Here is a 27,321-nt window from a genome sequence, read left to right as displayed (position 1 = left end):
GGGTTGTTTAGAGAGCATATTGCATATTGTTTTACTGTTTTTTCAAGAGAGATTGCATGTGTGAGAAGAGAGATATTATGTTATTCTGATTTCTATCGTTTGCTTATTGTTTTGCATAATTTTGTGCCCATTCTTATCTTGCTCACATCCTCATTCAATAAATAGATTGTTATAGAGATTATCTAAATTCTGTGTTTTTGATTAACTCACATAAATCTTGATGGCTTAAGTGATTAGTGAGTGGGTTTGTCTTTCAGTCTTTTTCTTGTTATATTCCAAGCATTATTGTGCTTAGTATACCTTGTTGTTTAACATGGTTTTGTGTATTTTTGGATTAGTCTCTTGGCGTGAGATCACCACAGAGATTGAGATTCTTCACCAAGGCTAGGAGGTCTTGATTTGAGGACAAGAATCTTGGCTGGAGCTGTTTCGCGAGAAAGGTTTTCTCAGGCGAAGGGTAGAGTCGAACCAAGAGTTTAGGAGTCCTAGATTTCAAGAAAAAACATCCTATGTGCTTCTAATTGAATTGGTGTGTGTATTCATACTGTATCTTAATATTGTAAAGAATAAAATCTCCCTAGATCAGAAGGGGATGTTTGGATGTAGTTTGCAGTGGATCGCAAACGAACTAGGATAAAAATCCTTTTGTGCACTTTTTCTCTCTCCTAATCTTCTTGAAGTTTCTTGTTGTTATAAATTAAATCTGCAATTAATATTCTGGATATTTGTTTACTGACATGTGCTTAATATTTGTGCGTAAAAATATATGTATTATATCTGTTCAATTGTGTTTAAATAACTGTGCAATTTTCCTGTCTGATCATTCTATTCTGTGAAATAGTTAATCGATTAAAGCGTATTATTAATCGATTAACTGGGCTGTTTCCAGCAGTTGGGTTTTCATAATGATTTGAGATGGAGTAATATAAACTAATTTAAGTAGAGTTAGGTTGTGGATACGAGTGTTATTGCCTCATTCACTTGAATTGAATAATTCATTTAAATTCTTCCATGTGGCCCAAACATTAGTACTATTGTCTTAGTCACTTGAAATAGATAATTAATTAAAACCAAACTCTTTAAGCCGATACGTGGTGTCGATAGGAGAACTACTGCCTCATTTTCTTAAAGTAGATAGGCATAAATAATTTTTAAATCATATTTTGATAAAATAAATCAAATAAATAAATATTTTTCTACAAAGAACTACATAATATTGATTCCCTAATACTCATAGGGAAACATAGAATGGAGATTATATGCTGTTAGTCACAACAAAAAAATAATTTTTCTTTTCTTTTTACAATAAATATTTAAACAAGTTTAGAGTATAAGATAATTCATGTAATTAGTGAGAATACCCTACAAAGTCCCAAACTGAAAAAAAAATGTTTATTATGATAATAGTGAAATAAAAGTAAATCAATATGATAAATTTGGTTCACAGATAATAATAAAGGGATTATTTTGTTTTGAAAAAAACTATTTGAGTGAGAAGATAATCTCATATTTCCCACTCAAATAGAAAATGAGAATTTAGATGACTTAAGTGGTGAGATACATCCTCAAAGTCAACCTTCACCCAAAGTTTGATTTTCTCCACAATTAAAAATAAAAATAAGATTTGATTGAATAATTTTCCTTGATGAGATTAAAAAAGAGATTTAGTTTAAAAATAAAAACTTGTGCCATTTTCCATTATAAATAGGGAATGAACACATTGAAAAGTTCACTCCAAAAAAAGAAAAAAAAATCAAAGAAACACCAAGGAAAAGCTAGAAACACAATAAGAAAAGACAACAAAGAAAAAACATAGAAATACAGAAACATAGAAAAACACAACAAATAAAATTTTGTTGTTGCTCTCCTCTTTTGTGATGTAAGATGCATAAAGAAATTTGTGTTACTCATCTCCTCCTTTTTTATGTCATGTGCAGGTATACACTTTCTTTTCATATTCTCTTATTTATTTATTTTAATTTTTATTATTTATTATTTTATAATTATATAATGTATAATTTTCGCTTTTCTAAATAAAAATAAATATTATTTTTATTTAATAATAATGACAATACTTGGCCTAGGAACACCTAGAAGGGGGGTTGAATAGGTGTAGCGGTTATTAATCACTACTTCTTGAACCAAAATCCAACTGCTGGAAATAGCCCAGTTAATTGATTAACAACACGCCTTAATCAATTAACTAATGCACATAACAGAATGATCAGACAGGCAGATTGCATAGTTATTTAAACACAATTGAACAAAGATAATATAGATATTTTTACGCACAAATAATAAGCATATGGCAGTAAACAAATATCCAGAATATTAGTTGCAGATTCAATTTATAACAGTAAGAAACTTTAAAGAAGATTCAGAGAGAAAAAGAGTGCACAAACTACATCCAGGCCTCCCCTTCTGATCTAGGGAGATTTTCTTCTTCACAATATTGAGATACAGTATGAATACACACACCAATTCAATTACAAGCACATAGGATGCTTCTTTCTTCAAAATCTAGGACCCCTAAACTCTTGGTTCAACTCTACCCTTCGCCTGAGAAAACCTTTCTCGCGAAACAGCCCCAGCCAAGATTCTTGTCCTCAAATCATGACCTCCTAGCCTTGGTGAAGAATCTCAATCTCTATGGTTATCTCACGCCAAGAGACTAATCCAGAAATACACAAAAACATGTTAAACAACAAGGTATACTAAGCACAATAATGCTTGGAATATAACAAGAAAAAGACTCAAAGACTAACCCACTCACTAATCACTTAAGTCATCAAGATTTATGTAAGTTAATCAAAAACATATAATTCAGATAATCTCTCTAACAATCTATTTACTGCATGAGCATGTGGGCAAGATAAGAATGGGCACAGAATTATGCAAAACAGTAAGCAAAAACCAGAAATTAGATTAGCATAATAACTCTCTTCTCACACATGCAATCTCTCTTGCAAAAATAGTAAACAATATGCAAAATGCTTCTCTAAGTCAGCCCTATACAATAGAATGCAATGCTGTGGTTTTCTGAACATTGCCACTTATTTATAGCAAGTAGTTTTGGCAGTTAGATTCGTTGCAAACAGTTAAACGGTTAAAACATAAATCAGTTATAACAAATAACATACATGTTAATGATTAAGGCTACCTGTTAATCAATTAACCATGCAACAGAATGACACAAAAAACAGTTGTAACAGAAAGCATTGATTTAACAGAAAAGCGGTTGAGTTAATCGATTAAGTCACCGCATTAATCGATTAACGACACATTAAAGTACATGTTTCAAAAGGTAAACTTCTCATACGTTATACACAGATTATATACATGTTCTAGAAATTATATTATGCCTAATATGCACATATAACATATATGATTAATGCATGAACATACAATTAACTAGATGATATGTCTCATGGATATGATATGACAATTAAGATGGCTTGAGAGACTAGCATCTAGGTTCACCTAACCTATACCCACTTATTACGGCACACACCCTAGACTACTTAGAATATTGACTCAAATTATATCCGAGTCTAGATATGACCAAATGAACATAAGGAATGTTGATTGTTGAGTCATCTTCAAGCTTTAATAGAACCTTGTCTTCATCAAAATATAGGCAAAGAATTGCTTGTGCTATCCTTGACACTTTGCACTTTCAAATACAATTAAACAAATATTTTTCTTCTCAATTAAATAAAAATGTAAATATTTGAGATGTAGTACTATAAAATTTATCCCTTTAAGTATAGTTGTGGTGCGGAGACGAATGTTGTTGCCTCACTCACTTGAAGTGAATAATTAATTTTAAAACTTACCCCTTTTGGTCAATATATGGTACGTATATGATTGATGTTGCCTCATTCACATGAAACATATAATTAATTAAATCTAATCCCTTTAAGCAATATATGGTGCAAACATGAGAATTATCGCCTCATTCTCTTAAAGTAGATAGACATAAATAATTTTTAAATCGCATTTCAAAAAATAAATAAAATAAATCTAACGAACAAACATTTTTACTCAAAGAATTACATATTCTTGATTCCTTAATGCTCATAGAAAAATGTAGTAGCAAGATCTAATCTTGTCAGACAGAAAAACATAATTTTTTTATTTTTAACAATAAATATCTAAACAAGTTTAAGTTTACGGTATAAGACAATTCATTCAAATAATGAGGGTATCATCTTAGTATGGGCGAATAAGATGCTAATCTATTTCATTACCTGTAATCGACTTCCGAACTCATAACTATTATTCAAAACACCATTTTATCCTAAATTGCACATAAAATAGTTTTTTAACTTTCAAAAGACCCTCACTAGTTTCATGAATTATTCTATGCACTAAACTTGTTTAAATATTTATTATTAAAGTGATTTTTTTGGTGTCTGACAAGATAGGATTTTGCTCCTACGTATCTCTATAAGAATGGGGTATCAACTCTCGTGTTTGCACCATATATCGACTTAAAGAGATAACTTTTAATTAATTTCCCATTACAACTGAATTAGGGAGCAACGCTCATGTCTGCACCATATATCGACTTAAAGAGATAAATATTTAATTAATTACACACTTTAAGTGAGTGAGACAGCAACACTTATGTCCATATCATATCTCAGCTTGAAGAAATAAGTTTTGAAATTAATTACTCACTTACCCACTTTTAGTGAGTGAAGTAACAATGCTCATATCCACATCATATCTCCACTTAAAGGGATAAGATCTGTGTTACTACAATTCAAATCTTTACATTTTTTATTTAATTGAGAAGAAGAATATTTGCTTAAATATATACCATTATTTATTAAATAAAATGAATATTTATTATTATTTAAAAACAAAAATTAATAAATTAACCATTATTTAGTGATATAACAAAAATAAAATAATTATTACTATAAAAATGACATTAAAATGAAAAAAATAGAAGTCGAAAAGAAAGTGCATATCTACTACATCTAGCAATAGAAACGGACAGAGGAATACCACAATTTTCTCTATGCATCTCACATGAGAAAGGAGGAGAGTAACAATATATTTTTCTCTCTTGTGTTTTATGGTGTGTTTCTGGTTTTTTTTCGTGTTTCATATGTGTTTCTTTTTTTTTTTTGTATTTTTGGGATGGGTTTTCTATATTTTCGATCCCCTATTTATTGTAGGAATTAATACATATTCTATTTTAAATCAAATTTTCCACTTAATCCTATCAAGGAAAAAATATTTCTTCACCAAATCAAATCAGATTTTTATGTGTAGAGAAAATCATAATTATGAAGGAAGTTGACTTTGAGGTTGTATCTAACCAATTAGGTAATCTAAATCCTCTATATGAGGTTATCTCCTCACTCTAATTTTTTTTTCCAAACAAAATCTTTCCTTTATTATTTTTTTACCAAATCTCATTTAAACCTTTGTATCACATTGATTTGTTTTTATTATATATTTTGGCTTCACAAAAATGAGTGTTTACACTTACAAATTAAATACAATTTTATATTTTACTACATAACTTACTTTGTATCATCTGCTAATTTTTATCTCCATTGAAAAACACTACTGATAGACAATATTATTAATATCGTATCAATTATCAAATAGGTTAGGGTACTAGTATAATTGTATAGTGGTTCACTAATTAAATCGTATATCAGTGAAGTTAGATATACATATATAATATATTAAATTAATTTTGAAAAACTAATAAAAATAAAATCTATATTTTTTTTATTTTCATTAAAAATTTAATTTTAAATAAAATTTGGTCGGTATGACTAGTACGATTTAATTGAAAACTGACCAGTATAACCAGTTTTTGCCGATTTTGACTGGTGTGATTACATGACTAGTATAATTGTTGTATTGTATCGATATTAAGATCAATTCACTGGTTGAACCGACCAACACGAACCATTTTTTACAACATTGTTGATATTGATATTTTTACTTGTTAATCATAGCTCTTCAAGGTATTTTTTTTAAAATCATTCCCTTTTAAAGTAAATACAATTTTATATTTTGCCAACTTTTATCTCCATTAAAAGAATATTACTAATGGTTGTATTTTTATTTTTTAACTATAGTTCTTTAAGATTTTTTAAATCATTCATTTCAAATTCAGTATAATTTTATAGTTTAGATCGTCCATTCTAACTAGTAGAATCAGTTAAATAAAATTTAAATGTGATATATTTTTATGTGGTCTATGTTATTATTAATATTTTTTAACTTTCTCTTTATGTATTATATTTTTAAGTAATTTTTATCAACTACATGTCCGCTATTTATCTACAACATTGTCCACAATACCACTTATAGTGGACTTTTGACAAATGTCATGGCTCACCATTCGCCATCAATAACACTGGTGTATATACTATGTCATATATTGTTATGTTGTGAATGAATGTAATTGTGAACCCATGTCTTGTGTTTGTTTTCAGCTGAAGTGATAATTGATTTTTTACCTTCTACAGAAAAACTTGTGTGCAAAATATATATATAGAACCAATAAAATCTTAAAAAAAACTTGTAAATATTTTAGATAGAGATTGGCATAACTCTACGAATAATAGTTTCATATTTTATAAAAGCCAATATGAAATAGAAGGGATCTCCACAATAAAGTCCATAATTCCTTCAAAATTTATAAAATCTAATAGTGACATATTTTTCGTAAGAGAAAAATTCTGCCACCATTTCCCATACACCATCCTTCAATAATGTTCATAATTCCTTTATAAATGTGAAGTTGAACCGCCAAGCCCCAAACATTTGTTCCCATGAATACTTTCTAAATAAAAAATATATGTACTGACAGTGTATTATAATTATTAATGTATCATTTATTATTCATATTTTATTATTATTGATTCTTTCCAAAAGAATAATATAAATAAATGATAAATAATGTATTAAATATGTATAAATTTTAGAGATCCTCCGACTCTTCCAACCCAAAACATTCCATTCATCTTTCATATTCCATATGCCTGGTGAAAGAGAAGGAATACCAGTTTTTTGGTACAAAAAGGAATACCATTAAATAGAGACCTAATTACGATATTTTATCAAAAGTAATTAAAATAAGAGAATAAAATATTTTCTAGTATAAAGAGATAAAATATTTCCTCATGACAAATGTTTAATCATTTTTTATAAAAATATTTCAAAAACTAAACAAAATAGTACATATATTATATTTTTATCGGTTGTAGAAGATAAGTGGACATGTTTCATATTTTATGTTCTTTTTTTATTGTGTAGGAGAATTTTGTAGAAAAATATATCAATAGACTCATATTTTTATCTTCTAATTGATAAATTGGTATGAAAACAGGGATGGTTCAGATTTTCTATCAATTATCTCACACATACTTTTTTATTTAACCAAACAAACTTTCCATGCTACCCAACCTACAACTCTACTAAAATATTTTTCCCTTTATGAGATCATGTATCTGGACATAATTTATCAAAAATTATTACGATTTTATTTAATTCATGCAATTAAGTACATTTAGTGAAACTAAATTTTGCTTGTTGTTTTGTTTACCTTCAAATCATGTTAATACTATATCTAACTTTCTTTTTTATCACATAGTGTTCTTCTATAAGCATATATAGAGTTTATTTTACAAAACTAGCTTGTAATTGTGAGCTTGTAGCTCACATCCACAGGTAAGTGAGGCTAACTTTCCCGACGAACATTTTTTCCATCCATAAGACTCGAACCCGGGTTCTTGCTTAAGGGGAATCAAGCATGTACCACTTGAACCAACGCCCGTTGGTAAATTAGAATTGTTTGATAAAACTAATTTTGTATGAAATTTAAAAAATGACTAAAAAATAATACAATATTATTTATTAATTAGAGTAATTAAATAAATAGATAATTAAAATCAAAATTGTCAATCTTTTATCTTAATATTTTATTTATAATTGGATATGCAATATTTTTTATTTGTCAGTTAGAGTGAGAGATTAGGTGATGCAACAAAAATAATATGATTTTTAGTTGGGAATAACAACTATAATTTAAAAAATTTTGAAGGTTAAATTTAGTAAGTAAATTATTGAAAACTACTTCAAGTACCATTCAAACACTACAAACTCCTCTTTTAGAAGTTAGCTCTTTCTATCTTTGTATACTTAACAACTTTAATAATTTATTGATTAAATCAAAAAATCTATAAACTATTTGAAAAGTTATATTTTCTTTGCCGAATATTGTAATATTCTATGGAACTACCTTTGTTAAATGAATATTATTTTATGTACAACATATTTCTTATCGCCCAAAAATATAAAATATATATATATATATATATATATATATATATTAATTTTACATTTTTTATGAAGAAGATGATATATAGTGTATATATTTATGAGAAAAGATTTACTCCCATGTTCCACTACTATATCTAACTTAACTTTTTAGCACCTTTAATTTTCCCTCAAGTGCAAACGCCTGACACATTTGTTGGCCCAACACCAATTCTCGAAAGCCCACAATTATTAAACCAAAATTAACATGATCATCATTCAAAACAAGAGAAGGAAACATTCCAATTATGTTACCAATGAACTATTGCCTTAGATACCATAAAGAGGCCTAACTTGCTCATCATAGAACCGTCAAACTTGATCCATGTATATTTAGGCCCTTTCAAAAGGTAGACCCCAATCTTATTTATTTATTTATTGTAAAATTAAAAATTGTGATTACTAAGCCGAAATAACAACATTTATGAGGAACAATAATTCAAAGACTTTGTCCCATAAAACACGTAATTTATGTCATTAAAAATAACATTTCCAAGTCAAAGTCATTGTTAAACACTATCTACATTATTCATTTTGTCTATTCAGTCTTTTAAGCTTTTTGCGGCTTCTTTTATTATTTACAAACAATTTATCATTTTTTACAAATTGACAAAATTCACCAACAACAAATAGTTTTGTTAGGATATATTATATGCCTAGTGCTTCAGTGATTTAATTTCGTCAAATTTCTATTTTTCAATCTGCTAAAAATGAGGTTTTTGTTGTAATCCATTTTCTCTAATTATAGTTTTTTAATTCAGTTTATTTATATCTTTATACGTTGAAAACTTGAGAAAATCTATTTATTTAATATAGAAATATATAAATGTCAAATGGAAAAAATAAACCGGATCATCCACAACTTAAAAAAAAGGAAATGATGCTTTAATTGGTCCACAAAAGAGAACTCTCGATAAATCTTTCAAAAAAAAGTCCTAAAATAAACTTCAAGCAAGGAATTTTTTACATTAACTTTGCTTTAAGCCTAGGTTGGGTCCTCACTTATTATACGTAGCTAGGGCTGGAAATGAGTCGAACCAGAGTTCCACTCAGTTCAGCTCGATAAGGATTGACTCAGTTCGAAACTCGACTCGAGTTCGATACAAGTTATTTTTTTAGCTCGAATTCGGCTCAGTTAAAGTCGTGAACTATTCGGTTCAGTTTGAATGATTCATTTGGACAACTCAAATAATTAATTAAAATTTGAAAAATACATTATACATACATATATATATATATAAATATAATCTTTTTTATATATATAATAACAATAAATATAAAAAATAATGTATGAATCATAATAAACATAAAAATTAGTTTATATAAATATATATGTATATATATATATATATAAATAAATAATTAAATATATATATCTGTCGAGCTAGCTCATGAACCTAACAAGTCGAACTATATCCAACTCAAGTTTGGCTCGTTTATTTAACGAGCTCAAGTTCAGCTCATTTGGTTCATGAACCAAGTTTATCGAGCTAAATAACGAATCGAGTTTCGAACGAATATCAAGTTGGTTCGGTTCATTGTCAGCCATATGCCTAGCATCAATCTAATCATTTGACACATACCATGCTCATTTTCTTTTATGAAAAGAATCATTTCCATATTTATGAGGTAAGTTACTTTTATATTTATATTTAAAAGTAAAAATATCTTATCTTTATATCTAAAGGATAAAAGAGTACACTATGTTATTTTTTGTTTTTTGTTTTTACGTAACCAAGCAGGATATGATCCTCACCCCTCTCATACTTGCCAATGTGCATGTTGTGTACAAATTAACTAAGTAAGAATGAACTCTATATTTTCCTAGTAAGGATGGCAAATTTCCAGCTCTTTAAAAGGGGATAAAATTCGGTATTTCAAACTAATATTTGAAGGCAACATTTGGTACTCTATTTTCTTAGATTTGTTCGGCATTTTTTCTGGAGTTAAAGTATAGATTCAAGGAGGAAAGGTTAGAGGAATTAATTTATGTTATTTGAAAATGTAATTTCTAATTTATGTTATTTGAAAATGTAATTTCTTCTCTTATGAGCACTATTTATTTATTTTAATCCTTGTGTATAGGAACCATTATAGTGGATAATTATTCTTTCTTGATGAGATTAGATGTAATATTTACTTGATATATACCCATTGACATTTATACTCATTTTTCACTTTTAGATTTTTATGAGTTACTTTTATGCTTAATACTTACTTGAGGTTGACACCCTTTTAGTATGATGTTAAGGTTGTGAATTAATGAAGGAATTCATGTTCTAAATCTGAATTAAAACAACTCATCTTATTGTGGTCGTAATTGCTAAGAAATGAATTTATACAATAAGTCACATTGTTTATGTTGTTGGTGTAGTTACTAGGAATATATCTATATTGATAATTTGTAACTCTCAATTTTGTGAACATAGTAGCTAGAAATTGAGTTATATTGATGAATCATAAATCTTCATCTTGTTAGTATGTTTGGTAGGGATAGAACTATATTGATAGGCTACTAATTTGACTAAGGAATTAGTCGTTGGTGAATTTGAGGTGCTAATGAAATTCTAATTTTATAAGTATAGTTGCTAGGATTAGAACTGTGCTTATGAATCATAGATCTTCATCTTGTGAGTATAGTTAGTTTTATTCATAGACTACTAATTAATCATATAAGGAATTAGTGATTAATAATATTGAAGTGTTAATCTACTAATTTGGGTGGAAGGGGCAGTCACGAACCCTAACATGAATTAATTCTTTATCCAAAAAGGTGAAAGAAATCATTGGTAGTACAAAAAAAATCTACTAATTGAGGAACTAATGTTGATAGATTGACTTTGATAGTAAAAGAATCATAGTTTGACAAAAATGTGTTGTTGAGTCAATTATATAGGGATAATGAGGAAACCAAGATATTATTAGAGAACAATGATTACAAATTCTAGCATACCCATAGGGCCCACATGCCCATGAGGTGTTTCTATTTAGTACTTATATCTGGTGCACATTACAACAAGGGATCTGAGTCTAATATATAACATTGATATTCTACTCTGTTCTGATACTAGACAATATGGGACTATACAATAACATATTTCAAGCATTCCCAACAATCTCTACGTGATTGAAATAGATGAATATCTCGCTCCTTAGAAAATCTACACAAGAATCTGCATCTTAACGAATATATGACTCCACTTTGCTCAATGTCTAATTCTCTTTAACTGCTCCCCTCCAGCATAGACCTTTCGAGTATCCTTGACGATGTTGCCAAGAGCCTAGCTCTCTAAACTTGTAATGCAGCTTCTCGTACCATCATCAAATGGAACACGCCGCCTAGCCACCTATTGCTAGGAAGTCTTTCGATATATTGGAACTTCTACACAAAAGTTCACCAACAATCATCCTCTCTTCAATACTCAGTCAAACTGAACCTTGGAGCATCCTTAGAAAACCTCAACCGCTATCACCATTATCTACTCTGACAATCCTAGTTCAAAAGAACTATCATACTCCACCATAAGGAGTGTACCCACAACATACACATTGTGTCAATGCTAACTAATGTCTATGTCACATCCTTGCATCAAAGCCAATGCCCATGTTACACCCTACATCAAAGTTAGTCAACACCTCTGTGCTTTTGTGGATCTGCTAACAATTAACATCCTTCACTATGACGTCTGAGACACACCATTAGGATATTCCACTTCTCATCTCAAATGAGAACATTCTCTCAACATCTAGAGAGATATTGTCATCACTTGTCTCTAGGTCAAACTCAATATTATGAGCCCCTATCTCCACCTTGATCCTAACCCAATACATAAACTTATGGGGTTCTGGATGAACACATACATCGCCCACACCATAATTTCGTCATGTTTCCTTCTCCTTCAACTCATCTACTTTATCTTTGCCATTACCTTTGACACACCTTGTCTAGTCATCATGCCTTCATCCTCTTTAGCCATTATCTGACGTCTGGTTTAAGAGCCAACTATCAATTGGTTCTGATACCAATTGTTGGTACAACGGAAACAATCGTTGCGCAGCGTTGGCCACAAGCAATCAAATAATGTGCATAGAATAAATAGAAGCGAAGAAACAAGAGAATTTGTTAACGGGGTTTGACCAATTGTACATACGTCCCTAGAGCGCTGAGCGACTACCAAGATATTATTAGAGAATAAGGATTACAAACCCTAGCGCACCCATGAGCCCACATGCCCATGAGGTGGTTATATTTGGTGTTTATAGCTGGTGCACATTACAACAAGGGACCTGAGTCCAATATATAACATTGATATTTTACTCTATTCTGATACTAGACAATATGAGACTAATAGAATAACATATTTCAAGCCTTCCCAACAACCATATATATTCTTTACTTTATTTATTCTTCCTCAATATGAAAGTTATATCACTAATACATATTCTTATTAATAGAGCTTCTCACATTATCTAAATTTCAAAATTAAGCCATTATTAATAAATAAGACCATATTTTGCCAAAATTCATTTGGATGATCTCTACCACTCCAAAGTGAATCATATGATTTTGATCACTTGTGTATTGCTTCTTAGTCTTGTATCCCTTCTCCACTTGATCCATAGTCGAGTCCATATTACTATTTATTTGCTTTTCTTCTATTGTAATTGGACAATTACCCTTTGTGGTCTTTAAGTCTCTATTATTATTTAGTTGCTTTTCTTCAATTGTAATCGGGCAAGTACCCCTTTTGGTCTTTTAAGTCTCTATTATTATATAGTTGCTTTTATTCAATTGTAATTGAGCAAGAACCCCGTGTGGTCCTTTAATCAATTTGTCTTTACTTGGAGAAAAATAAAAGAAGATACCCAAATGAAAGGGAAAATAAATATGTATACAATTTCATTACTTTCATGAAGGAAAACTAAGTAATATTTGAATGGATTATTAACGTTCATTACTTACAAGCTTTACTTGATACATATTTTTTAATGCTTCAAATTTTACATGTGATGTAACCAATTTATTTGGAACGAAATCATAAGAATAATATTCTCGTGGAATGTCAGCCTCAAAATGCTTTCAAAGAATCTAGAAAAGGTGTGAGCAAAGATAAATTGAAGACCAAGATAATGTATTTAAAAGTGTCTTGATACATGTGTTGGAAATTTGGTCAATTCTTGTGTGATGTTGAAGTCCATCAGTCCCTAAAACTTAGGCCGAACAAATAAACACACTTTTTTTTATAAGCAAAGAAATCCAATAAAAGACACAAGGGGTGCCAACCCAACTACAAATCAACAATCAATTACAGACGACTACTCGAAGAGATATAAGAAATATAAGACCTAGGATTTATACACCAATGAGCAATATCATAATAGCAATAACCACTAGTAGAAGAGAACCATGTCCATGATCGGATCTGAATCAGATCCATAACCTGGGTAAAGCTAACCTCCTTAGCCGAAAAAATCTTATCATTTCTCATAAGCCAAATCGACCATAACACAGCGAAGCATAACATTCTCCAGCATTTTCTACCTTTTGGTGAATTATAAAAAGAATCATGCATCACTAGAAGATCGAAAATAGAGTTAGGTAGAAGAATAGGAACCTGTAACCAAGAATAAAAACTTTTCCACACTGCAGTTGCAAAGGGACAAGTTAAAAACAAATGGTCTTTTATCTCAGTTTGCTCCATACAAAGAACGCAATTCATATCTAATCCATTAATAATATGTCGTCTTTGGAGTTCATCTTTAGTGGCCAATCTCCCTCTCAAAGCTTTCCAGATAAAGCAGCACACCTTCATCGGGACACAACTAATCCAACACCTGTTTAATAGTTCATCCCTAGCCGAGACATCAGAATCCACCTATGCCAAATATGTTGAATTGACCGAATAATTCCCAGTGGAATTTAAACCCCACCTCCATCTGTCAGATACACCTTGTTGACAACCATGATGGTTTATCAGGTTGTATAGTTGATCAATCAAGTCTTCCTCCCAAGACAAAGGATCTCGTCTCCAAGAAATACGCCAACTCCATAAGTCATTGATCCACACTCCATAATCTGCAACTAAGGCTTGTTTATTCTCAGCTAACAAAAAAATTCTCGGGAACATGTCTTTAATGCTTTGGTTCCCAAACCAAATGTCATGCCAAAATAACGTCGATTCACCATCACCAATTTCCTTCCAAACATGTGAATCCAACCACCCACCTTGCGTTCCTACCATAGAGCCAATCTTGTCCAAATCCCTCCACCACCTTGAAGTCGAATGTAAAGCAACAAAGGTCGTTGTTGGACCATATTTTGAATCAATCACTCTCACCCAGAGTGAATCTAGCTCAGTCAGTCTTCTCCACTTCCACTTTCCCAACAAAGCCTCATTAAACTTGACTAGATCCTTAACACCTAGCCCACCGTACTTCTTTGGTTTATAAACCTCCAACCATTTCACCCAGGGAATGCCTCTACTACCTCTTTTATTTCCCCACATGAATTTCCTTTGAAGGGTTATAAGATTCAAAGTAACCTTCTTATAAGCCTTATAGAGAGAAAGGAGGTAGATAGGCAAATTAGATAAAACTAAGTTCAAAAGGATGACCCTACCTCCAAAGGATATGTGTTTCCTATTCCAAGGAGCAAGTCTCTTAGCCATAGAGTCAACAACATTTTTCCATGTAGATATACTCCCCGGGTTTGCCCCTACCGGTATTCTTAGATACATAAAAGGGATAACACCAATCTTACAAGATAGAAAAGATGTCGTTGTCACCATGAAGCTCTCTACAGTTCCAATACCAATCAGAGAGCTTTTATGAGAGTTAATCTTCAATCCTGATACTACCTCAAAACATCTAAGAATGGTTTTCACACTCCACAAATTAGAGATAGTGAGTTTGAAAACCATTATTGTATCATCAGCGAACTGCAAATTTGTCACTTCAACATCTGCATGCCCCAATTTAAAATCCTCCAAGAAACCGCCAGAATTTGCCATGCAAACCAACCCTACAAAGCCTTCCGCCACCATGAGAAATAAGAAAGGCGCCATCGAGTCCCCCTGTCTGATACCCTTTGAGACTGAGAATTGAGTCGTAGGCGTACCATTCACGAGAACCGACATTGTAGTAGAAACTAAGAACTCATTGATCCACTTCCTCCATTGGATCGAAAAACCAAACATGTACATCATGTAGTCCAAGAATTTCCAACTAACCGAATCATATGCCTTCTCCAAGTCTACCTTAAGAATTGTAACCCTTTCTCTATCCCTTTTGACAGAATGAATAACCTCATTGATCACAACAGTTGCATCTATAATATTTCTCCCCTGTATGAATGCTGATTGTGAGGGCGAGATCAAGGAAGTCATGACCCCTTTAAGCCTTCCCGCTAGGAGTTTGGCCAGAATCTTGTATAAGGAACCAACTAAAGAGATTGGTCTGAAGTCTTGTATCTTTGTTAGGTTGTTAATTTTCGGAATCAGAGCAATAAAAGAGGCATTCAATCCTCTTGGAAGCTTACAATTTACATAAAATTCCCGCAGAAAAGACACAACATCAGTCTTTATAGTGTCCCAAAATTCCTGGAAAACCTGAAATTAAAACCATCTGGTCCCGGACTCTTGTCTGTAGCACAACTCCATACCGCCTCTTTGATCTCTTCATCCAAGAAAACAACATCAAGATCCAAAACTTGAGTATCTGCTAAACAAGAAAACCCCACTCCATCAAAAGTAGGAAAGTCCATGTGAGAGTTAGAAAACACCCTCTGGAAATAATTTGATACCTTTTCCTTCAACTCATTTTCCTCCTCTATCCAATCACCATCAATCCAAACTCCTGGAATGTGATTCCTCCTCTTCCTATTATTAATACAAGCATGGAAGAAAGAAGTATTGGCATCACCATCCTTTAACCATCTAGCTCTAGATTTTTGAGCTAAAAGGTTATCCCTTCTCATGGCAGTCGACCACCAATCAGCTAGATACTTCTTCCTCAAAGAAATTTGCTCCTCTGATAACATAGCAAATTCCCCAAAAATATCCAATGATTGGATTTGCTGGCTAAATCACTCAATTTTGAATCCAAACAACCAAACACCTCCTTATTCCACTCCTTGAGTCTCACTTTTAATAATTTCAATTTTTCCTTCACCATAAAGGCTGACCAACTAGATACCTGAGATTCACTCCAAGATTTTGTGACAACTTCCTTAAACTCGTGATAAGCTAGCCAACAATTATTAAACCTGAATGGGGAAGGTCCACGATTGTTAAGAGAAATTCATAGAACAATTGGACAATGATCCGAAACATCTCTTTCTAACGCCCTTTGAGTAGAATGTGGCCAGTGAGCCAATCACTCCGCAGAGAGAAAAAATCTGTCAAGTCTGCTCATAACACCCCCTCCCGGTTGATACCAAGTAAAATTGTGACCAATAAGAGGAATATCAATCAACTCCATTGCACCGATCCAATCATTGAATAAACGCATTTCCCGACGGCTAAACAAATTTGAACCTCCTATTCGTTCTAATTTTGATCTGACAGCATTAAAATCCCTCATAAAACACCACAACCCATCCCCTGTACTTCTTTTCAGACTAAATAAATCAGACCACAATTTTTTCTTAGCCTCCAATAAACATGAAGAGTAAATATTGATTAAGCAAACATTTATCTGACTTTGCACCACAACTCCTTGAAATGCCAAGAAGCCATCTCCTCTAAAGATATTAATGCTTGAAAATTTTGTAGAATCCCAAATGCTCAGAATGCCTCCAGAACACCCCACAGATGGATTGAACACCCATTGACAGTCTTGATTGCCCTATAAGTTCAAGCAAAGATTGTCATCACAATCCTCCAATTTAGTCTCCTAAATACTCATAAAATCCACATCAAAGCTCCTAATTAACTTGTTTAAATATCTTCTTTTAATTATACTCCTCAATCCCCTTATATTCAAATAAGCACAAATCATTGGATACCTTCTAACTTCCGATGGTCAACTTTTGCATATTTTGCATATTCTGATCTATCTCGTTCCTCCATATCATTTGATCTGGACATAATTTCATATTCATCTCCATAATGAGTAACACCAATCTTTTTTCCAAGTTTCCAAATTTTTTCAGTCACAAGCGAACTTTCTTCAAGATGTAAACGGTTAGCACTTCTCACATGAGAATCAGTAATTGAGTTACTAATTTGAGAATCCAAATCAAGCTCTTTATCCTCTACACCACTACATACCATATTAGCATTCACGTGGAGTGAAGATTTGTCCATTTGAGCTTTCTCTTTCAATCTTCTAGCTTTTTTGTCTCCCAATTTCTTCAAGGATCTCGCCAATATGTTGGCTTTGAGATGAGTGGAAGATTTAATCTTCTTGGAATTTTTTTCCCAACCCCACGTCTTCTCTGTCCCTCACAAGGTTGATTAGAAGATTTTTTTGACAATGCTTTATGGCTTTTTTAGCCTGTTTAGAGGTGGACCCCACCTCAAACTTTCTATTCTTTAAATTTGCACCATACCTAGAAAAGCTTTCTTCATCTAATTGCATTTCAGCACAAGCAAGATTAATACCTTCAAGCCCAATCCGTGTATTTTGAGCTAAATTCAAGCTACTTTTAACAGCTTTAATACAACCAACTTCATTGGCCCAAGGAAGTTGGCCCAAACCGGCTTCCCCTTAATTAAAATTAGGAGATGAATGGATCGGGTCACATGAAGGAACCGGGTCATTTATTGCAAGTAGCAAACTGGGCCGGGTTGGAAGTGGCCCAATTTTTTCTTCAGCTTTTTTAGGAGAACAAGGATGAACCCTAGAGTTTAGATTCCCCATTTCCACTACAACCTTCCCCTTTATGCTTGCAAGCAAAAAGCTGTTATCCAACCTCTCATCTTTCTTCCCAATGTGCTTTCTTTTCAAATGGGTAGGCTTCTTTCCTTTTCTATTATTAGCAATTTTTCCTTTCTTCTTCTCTCCACCCTCTTTCACCAAAAAAGGGTTGTTCACATCACCCTCACACTGTACACTTTTCTCCATTTTTCTAGGATTCCTGACAATCCGCAGAGGAGCAAAAAGTCTACTCAATGTAGGGTCCACGTCATCATCTTCTTCATTGCAACTATCAACCCCCCAGCCGGCCATGGCTTCTTCCGACCACTCACTGTCACATGTTGAAGGAGCCCTATCTGAAACATTTTTGTTCCCTTCTACAGGCCACACAGAGGATTTATTATTGAACATGATAAAATCTTCTTCAGCCACTCTTACTTCAAAATGGGTATCTCCTATCTTAACCACCATAGAGTGGTCAATCTTCACATTTGAGTCTGTAAGAATAAGAACAAATCCAACATCAATTCTTTTCTTGTTTAAGGTGTCCTCATGAAGTCTCACAAATTTGCCATGTGTTTCAGCCAACATGGAGAAGAAGAACACATTCCAAGCTTGAGCAGGAACCCCGTAGAACTTCAACCACACCAACCTCTCCTTAGCCACGTCCATCGGTGACCACCTTCGAATGTTGATATACAACTCACTCCAACTTTCCTTTGCCATGTTCATCATTTGAACCATCTCCTCTTGATTTCCCCCTTTGAATAGAATAAGATTGCCACCCATAGGAATGGCTTGAATGGATAAAAAACCTTCCTTCGCCAAGATAACATTCACCGTCCTTACTTCCTCTGCCCTTAAAAGTTCACCCACAAAACAATTTTTCAAACTCTGCATCTCTTCATCCGGGATCTTATATTCCAGTCCAGACCAATTGTCATTATCCTGTTTAGTGCTAATTTTTTCCCCATTAACCAAAACCTCTTTCCAAGATTTTTGAGTAGTTACCAAAGTTTTTGAACTTTTGTTAATCTGCATCTTCATCGGCTCCCTCTGGTTCAAATTTGCATTGAATGGTGCTAAATCAATCCTTTCTCTATTTCTGTTGAATCTTGGTTTGTTGACAACAATCTTAAAGTTTCCAATCCATACATTCTGAAGTGATTTCTCCAGAAAACTCTCATTCTCCTTCTTCTTAAACCTTACGAACCCAAAGTGATTGCCCCTCTTGTCTCTCTTGGGCGGAATCACCACCTCCCCAACACTCCCTCACTTAGCACACACTCCCCAAGAGAGGTGATGAAAAAGAAAGTCACTTCCTTTTCTTCAATTTATTTAAAATAGTCTGCCCGAGAAGTCGCCCCCTCTCATTTTAACTGCCACCCTTCCTAACTGAATGATCCTGAATCCGTCCTCTCTCATGTCTGGTTCCATCACCTTCCCCAACCTGTATGTCCCCTCCAACCACTGCACGAAAATTAATCTCACTGGACTCTCTATTTTCTCTGAACAATGTGTGAGACATTGTTATGTTAAAATCATCTATTTAAATTATATTATACTCATATTAATTTGTTTTAATTGATTAAACACTATGAAGTTGTCAAACATAGTTGAACCAACTGTTGTTGATATTCTTCCTATGGTAAGTAGTAATCAATAAGAGTGTTCATGCATGTTGAGATTTCTGGCTTGCAATGGCTCAACTTCTTCTCCACTTTAATACTGATTAAACTGTAGGTTGGACTTGATTTGGGTTTGAAATATTTCAGTTTTTTATGGTAATTGTGCTTGAATTTGCAAAACATTACACAGTTATCCACGTCCTGTGGTTATAGGCACCCAAATCACAACAATAATACAATAGTTATTGTGTCCAACCGTTCTCTTTTTAATAAACACGCTTTTTGATTGTATATGTAGATTGTTTGTTAGCCTATGGTATATGCTTCACTTGCTATTTCTTCTCATCTTTTCCATTATACTTCGGTTTCCCTTAGGCAATAGACCTAACCTGATTCTCAGGGTGATGAGGGGATGGATAAGCATGAACTTTGCTTGCACTATATCTCTCTTATTATTATGATAACAAAGTCAATTTTTTAATTCAAACCCAATTTATAACTTGCAGTTTGTGTTTGATGAATGATGAAAATTTGGACCACATTTTTATCTCTTATTCTTCTGTGGCCAATGTTTGGAGGAGTTTTTACTTTTGGCTTCAAATCTAGATTCATATCCCGCCTACTATTGTTGATTTTATTCAGAATCATGATGCTTTATGTATTTCTCGTAAGGGAAAATCTATATGGAGAATGTTGTAGTTTACTGTTATTTGATCTGTCTGAATAATGAGGAATGAAGTCATTTTAGGTGGAACCTAGTTATATTCACATCATGGATTTAATTCAGGTTAAATCCTAGTTATGACTTTCTAATCTAGTTTGTGTAACTTTTGTTTCTTTTGAGCAATGGTGCATCACTCATTTTTCTTGTATTGAACTTTTATGTAACTTGTAATTGGGTTGACATTCCTTTTTCTCTTTATAATACATTATCATGAAAAGTATTGTTGACTTAATTCATTGGACATCAAGTTGGGTTGAAATGACTACAAATATAACATGAACATTGACACAAAAATATAGAGGTCTAATTTCTAATAAGTAATTAATGAACTTTCTCACCCATTGCATTACTTTTTTTTTGGCCAAGTTAGGTTATTTGGATAAGATAGGTTTTAAACACTCCTTGACTCAACAAGGAAAATGGTGATTTAGGTCTTGTTATTTTGAACATGAAATTGTGGAACCATACCTCGAACAAAACCTAATTAGTTCTCCACAATTTTTTTTAACCAAATTATGAAACTAGAATTTTCGGTTTGATTTGTTTAATTTCATTGGTTTCATAGTTTAATTTAGAACTACTTACACCCTGATATTGGGTAATAGCCAATCTTCTAGTATTCATTCTGTACCCTTTTAAGTAAAAGGGAATTTTTTTGACATTGGAACTTCTTATATTTTTGGAAAAGCTACTTTAAAATCAATTTGAGTATAGAATGAGGAAATAAAAATAATGTATTAAGATCTCAATTCACTTTGGGTAATAAGATTTGAGTGTAATATTTATATATTATTATTGTAAAGATTTATATACAATCATTATATCATTCATATTCATTTGGATTAATTTTATTGAAAAGTTAATAATAACTAAATATGAATGGTGGATGACACACTGACAATACATAAAACTTATACACCATCAATATATACATTTTCCCCTATTTTTAGGTGAAAAAATGCTTAGTTGCTCCTATCACACTCAAGCTGAATTTAGAGATACGTACTCTAATCTTGTATCTTAAAATGAAACCAAAATTTAACGGGAGTCATTATGATTGTCACTCACAACATAATCATCACGAAATCCAACATCAGCACCATTCTACTATCTTATATTTATTTCGAATTCAACCAAGTGTACATATATGGGACTATTATTTATTCAATGAAACTTATGATTTTAGTGAAATCAAACATGTAAATGAAAAATGGACATAAATGGTCTTAATGCCTAACTTCTACTCAACAAATTAAAAACTCGTTATAGCTTAGAGAGTTCCTTCTTTTGGAAACATAAAATGGAGCAAGACACCTTTAACCTTATGTTTCATAAATGTTAGCAAGGTCATGATAATTTATGTGAAGATATTTTTTTCTGGAATAGACATATACCTGATTCAGAGTTAACGTTTACCTGAAAGTTTGTTCCCTTTCATGGTCTTATGCCTAACATCTCCTATTTTGTTATCAGCAACTCACATGGAAATTATCTATGCATACAAAAGGTGGTACTTGCTATCTTTTTTTATGAAAGCTTAGCTATAGGGCACAATAAGTGTCTTCCAAATATCTTCACCTTTGCACATTCTGCATGTTAATTTTAGTTAGATGCCACTTATTGAACACCTAAAAAGACTTGTGTTTGTGACTTTCATTTTTCTCCCACTGCTATATCAAATTTCCTATCATCATATGCAAAGGTATGTAGTATGTACCCTTCTAATTAATCTCATATTTTCCTTTTGTATAATTGCTTTAACAGCATTTAGAGTTTAACCAAACACATGTAACTACTTGATACATATTATAGGAACATTAAAATATACCTAGGCTATATAGGATGTGTTTGGTTGCTTTTAACTTTTGGTATTAATTCTAATAATCAATTGCTTTGACCAATTAGTAAAAGAGACAACACTTATATGCACTCTTATCTTTTTTTTACCCTCTCTCTTTTTAGTTTGAGCTTGTTTAAAACAACTTTTAATAAGTAGTTAATGAAAGTTCTTTATTTCAACAACCAACATGATTAGACATGTGGACCGTTAATGCATTTCAAAGGTGATCTCAAACGACACTACCTAGTGGATTCGAGGTTGTTTTGGAACTTATAACATGATAAGTTAGTAGTGCCCTTTAAGAAGATGAAGAGATAAGGAAAGTGTGGTTAGCATTATAGAGTTTAATTATTTAGGTGATAAATGCAAAAATAATATATTTAGGAAGGGCTATAATTGTGATTTTTTTAACACATTTGTTATAAACACAAGAAACTAGCATGTATGATATAGTAAAAAAAAGTGATATTAAATTCAGGAACAATGCATCTTGATCATATATGAGAAGAGTTTAATTTAGACACGCCAATTATAATCAGGAAAAATGGGAAAAAATAGACACACAAGGCAAAACAAAGTGGGGTTTGGTACATTGTCTCACAAAGGATATGATATTGAATGGAATCAAGATCACCAAACCATAACCATAACCAATTTACTCATCATATTTCAAACTTACATAATTTGTAAAAAAAAATATCCCAAAAAAATAAAAATAAAAATTGAGTGGTAAAGTAATTTTTTTTAAAATTCATATAAAAAAGAGGACTGCCTCAATCAAGAAATTAAGAAGAGAAAAACCAAATTTGCACTCCTCATCTCACAAAAACAACTTCCAACTACCTTAGTTTTTTTTCACCCTTTTTACACACATCAACCATGAAACCATACATTACTCTAGAACATATAGTTCTAGAAAATTAACCAAACAAGTCCAATACTATATCTTAAAATCTCACTTAACAAGCAAAAGCAAGTAAGTTCACAGAATATATTACATAATTCTTGAAGGGTATTATGATCAAGTTCCTGAAGAGGTTGGTGAAGAGCATCCACTCACTGTTTCAGTCTCAACCTCTCTTTTGTGGAAGTTTCTATGGCAACCACAAGCAGCACAAGTGAGAGCAGAATCTGTACCTTCATCACCACTAGCCATGAATTCTCTGCAACCATCAACAGCATATCCTCCAACATTAGCAGCATGATTCTTTTGGCACTCTCCATATTTCACACTCCTAACACTTCTTGTAGGTGGTTCCTCTGATCTTCTCACTACTACTTGACGCTTCCTCATGCTACCAAATTCTTCAAAACCCTGCAAAAATATAGTTATATATGTTGACAAATATCTAAGAGGTTTGGTGAATGAAATTATCAGAAACTAGATTAGAAAAAAATCAGGTAGAGGGAGAGAAAGAAAGAGAGAGACAGAGAAGGTGCACCTTACCTTGTTATGCATACGCAACCCTAGCCCTAGAATGTGTATTTATAAAAGGTAAACCTAATGTCCAATATATTAAAATTTTAAAACTAAGTGGGAACAGCTCATAATCACTTTTATTTTTCAAGGTATGTGATATTCCATCATGTAAAAGTTAATTCACAGGTTTTCCTTACTTGGAAACCTTAGAATTAATAATATTGGAAATAATTTTTACTATATTAGTTAAAAAATTCTTACTGTTAGGTATGTTCTATTACATCATCTTCTAACCATTCAAATTCAACTTACTACTAAAAGTGTGAAAAGTATCAAATAATGATAAGAGCTAAACATAGTGATACATTTGATAAGGATTCACCTCATACGCTATAAAAGCGCGAGTTTAATAACCACTCCTAATATGTGAATCTCATTAATAGATAACCTATGAGTAATCGTATAAACGATCTTGGATTCGTGAGAAAGAGTCTTTGTATCTATAACATGTAATATCTCAATAATAATTTCTGTTACTAGCTTGTGAATTACTGAAAATAAACTATATTTTGCCTCATTTTTTACTTTGAAATGGGTCTGTATGTGACCAGGTATATAGCCTTAGGCAGCTTGTTTTTCTGGGAACATGTGGTGTAGTGTGTATTTTGTTCATTTGTACTAGGGTTAAGTCCCAACTGTACTCAATTTTAATACCATGTTTCTTTTGTGATAAAGATTTAGTTTGAATAGTCCTTGAATTATTTGTTGGAATTAATAATAAATGCCAATTTAACTCTTTCACTCAGAATGATTTCATGATGTTGAGTGAACCAAATACAGCCTAGGATTCATGATTAAATTTGGAGCTTAACTTGGTTGAAATCTCAGTTATAATCAATCGAAGTTGCAATTGTGACAATTTAAAACCATGAAACATGATATAATTTAATCTAGGTGGTCTATTTTGAAGCATAAAAGATCTATTGTCTTTTCACCTAATTAACTTTTTATGAGGTACGTTTGCAAACAAAATGAATGCAAAATGATTCCCTTATATATAAGGAAAACCCTCAATAGTGGTGGGTTTAAAATGGAAACTTTTTTTCTTTTCACCTAAACAGTGATGGGTTTATATTAGTAGATGGGTTTCATTTAGAATGACCAGCTAAGCCATATTTAAGCTCATACCTACGTGGCTTCAGATTTGGTGTCACAAACTATGTTCTAAATTCTGCACTGCATTATTAAAAACATGTCATACCAATTAAAAAATGTAAACTTTTATTATTATTTTTATTTTTGTTTCATTGTTATTAATGTGAGATAGAATTTGAGACATAATTTAGGACATCAAATCTTTGTTCGTGGCCCTAACTTGATAGTAAAAGGAAAATTTGTGGGGTGCAATGATACAATGCCAATAACATTTGTCTACAGCTCTTGACCTAAAAACGTGAGCATGATAGAAAAGCTTTGCCAAACTTGTACGACAAATTCAAAATGATTCTTTTGTTTGCATGTAGATGTAGCTTTATATGATCCGTCGCTACATGTTTAGGAAAAGAACTTTCATACTTTAATCCATTATTAAATAAAAATGTTGTTGGAAAATCATTTTCTCTATTGTTTTAGGTTAATTAGTCACTATATATTTCCATCTGATCGACCTTAAATTGACACATTAGGAAGAAAGTTATCTCTGAAAACTTGAGGTTTCAAATAGAGGAGATGATGAAGCTTATTTTTCTGCATTCCTGGAACCTTATTATTGCTCGTTTTTCTTTCTTCTCTTACTCTTATGTTGATTGGGTGAGACATCCATCAATTTGTCATTTTCTTTGTTAATTCAGGAATTCAGTAGATAGGAGTACCACTTGTTCTCCTAATATTTTTATCTTTTGATTAATAAAGTTTTCATTGCTAATAAAAAAAAGTATTTTTTTGGATTTGAGTTCGAGTTAGATTTTAGCCATCCCAATTAACTCATCTTTAATTTCTAATTATTCAATATAAATAATGGAAGGAGTAAGATATTTTTTGTTACATAACATGATTATAGGTAAGATATAAACATTTTTTTTGTTGAGTAAGTGATATGACTTAAACATATGAAGAGGGTCTGATCCAAAATATTAGATTATTAGGTGAGAAAGTTTCATGACTTAAGTACCATTGTTATGCTACTTAATGTGGAACTCCTAACATTGAAGTTTCCATTAAGGGTCAACGTTCACGATGACTTTCACTCTATTAACACTAATTTTATTAATGGTAGTCATTTCTCTTTCGACAACTTCATTCACCTATTAGTATTCATTAATATACCTTAATCAATCTATATGTAGTTCTTTCCGTGACATAACTCTCAATGTAAACCCTAATTGATAGGACTTAAGCACATGAGAAAAACTCAACTCAGAAAAATTGTCTATTAAATTAGAGAATCTCATAACTTAAATATCATATTAAATTTGTTATATTTCGCAAGGTTGGAGTCCTATCTCATTGTTATCTTATATATTATGCAATTCTTGCTCAAAAATCAGCCCGTATAAATTAGTTTATTATGAAATATATTCTCAGGCGACAATTACTTTTATATTTGTCCTTTATAGAGAAATAATATAACTTGCTTTCGTTCAAATTTTTGTTTGTATAGGAAAAGTTGGTGTCAAGAATTCATCCAGCTTTATAGCAATCAATACTTTTTTAGAAGAGCAATCAATATTTTTATTTTAATAGATTAGTATAGAAACACCAACAAAACGTTGGTTTAATAGTGAAGGTTTCATTGGACCTTCAAGATCAAGAGATACCCTTAATAATACCAAAAAGATTAGTATAGATACGATTTTCTATAATGAAGGCATACATTCTAGCATCTACTCTGCATTCAAAATTATCATTGAAGGGTCATTTGCTTCACCAAATCAATCCCAGTGACAAATTTTATTTTCTCCTTTAAATGAGAAAATGTAAGATATTTATGGAGTTTTACTTTTAAGAGACCATTAATTAGGATTTAAATGTCCAAATATTAATTATTTTAATTATAATAGTAAATGAGACGTATTGAAAATTGCACACTATAATTATAATTGAGTATTGAGAAAGAGAGAAAAAAAGTGACTTCAATTAATATTGTTACACTTCATTTTTTAAATCAATCTCTATCTCCCTTATTTGTACTCATCGTTAAAAAAAAATCCAAATTATAAAATATATGAATTATAATTGCTATGAAATATATGATTAAGGAGTTGTAAAGTGTGTAATAGTGATTATTGAACATTAAAAAGTTTTCTCTTATTTTTCAACTATTTTCTATGTTTGTGAGAAGAGAGTATAACATTTGGTGGTGGCACCATCTAGTGAAAACTTTATACGAATAAAACAAAAAATTCTAAGTGAAAACGACACAGAACCCAAAAAAAAACAAACAAAAAAGACAAAAAAACTAGTATAGACTTTGAATCATTCATCAACTTCCACCTTT

The 27,321-nt window shown here is 31.7% G+C and overlaps 1 protein-coding gene and 1 long non-coding RNA gene across 3 annotated transcripts; one reads left to right on the top strand and one right to left on the bottom strand.

Moving 5' to 3' along the window:
* Positions 21,776–23,523, top strand: LOC109335269. The gene is made up of 2 exons (XR_002106189.1): positions 21,776–22,267; positions 23,417–23,523. It is a non-coding gene; the product is annotated as an uncharacterized LOC109335269 (long non-coding RNA).
* LOC109335268 (mini zinc finger protein 2-like) lies at positions 23,172–24,013 on the bottom strand. Of its 2 annotated transcripts, none has more exons than XM_019571397.1 (2): positions 23,853–24,013; positions 23,172–23,720 (listed from the first exon to the last, which is right to left on the bottom strand). In XM_019571397.1, the coding sequence occupies exons 1-2, from the start codon at positions 23,862–23,864 to the stop codon at positions 23,427–23,429; spliced, it is 306 nt and encodes a 101-aa protein (XP_019426942.1). In that variant the 5' UTR covers positions 23,865–24,013; the 3' UTR covers positions 23,172–23,426. The 2 variants fall into 2 exon arrangements, with proteins under 2 accessions (XP_019426942.1, XP_019426943.1); XM_019571398.1 differs by having other exon boundaries at positions 23,848–24,005.

This window comes from Lupinus angustifolius, chromosome LG20 (genome assembly GCF_001865875.1).
Source record: "Lupinus angustifolius cultivar Tanjil chromosome LG20, LupAngTanjil_v1.0, whole genome shotgun sequence".
Taxonomy (NCBI): Eukaryota; Viridiplantae; Streptophyta; class Magnoliopsida; order Fabales; family Fabaceae; genus Lupinus; species Lupinus angustifolius.
This window is presented reverse-complemented; position numbering and strand designations above follow the sequence as displayed.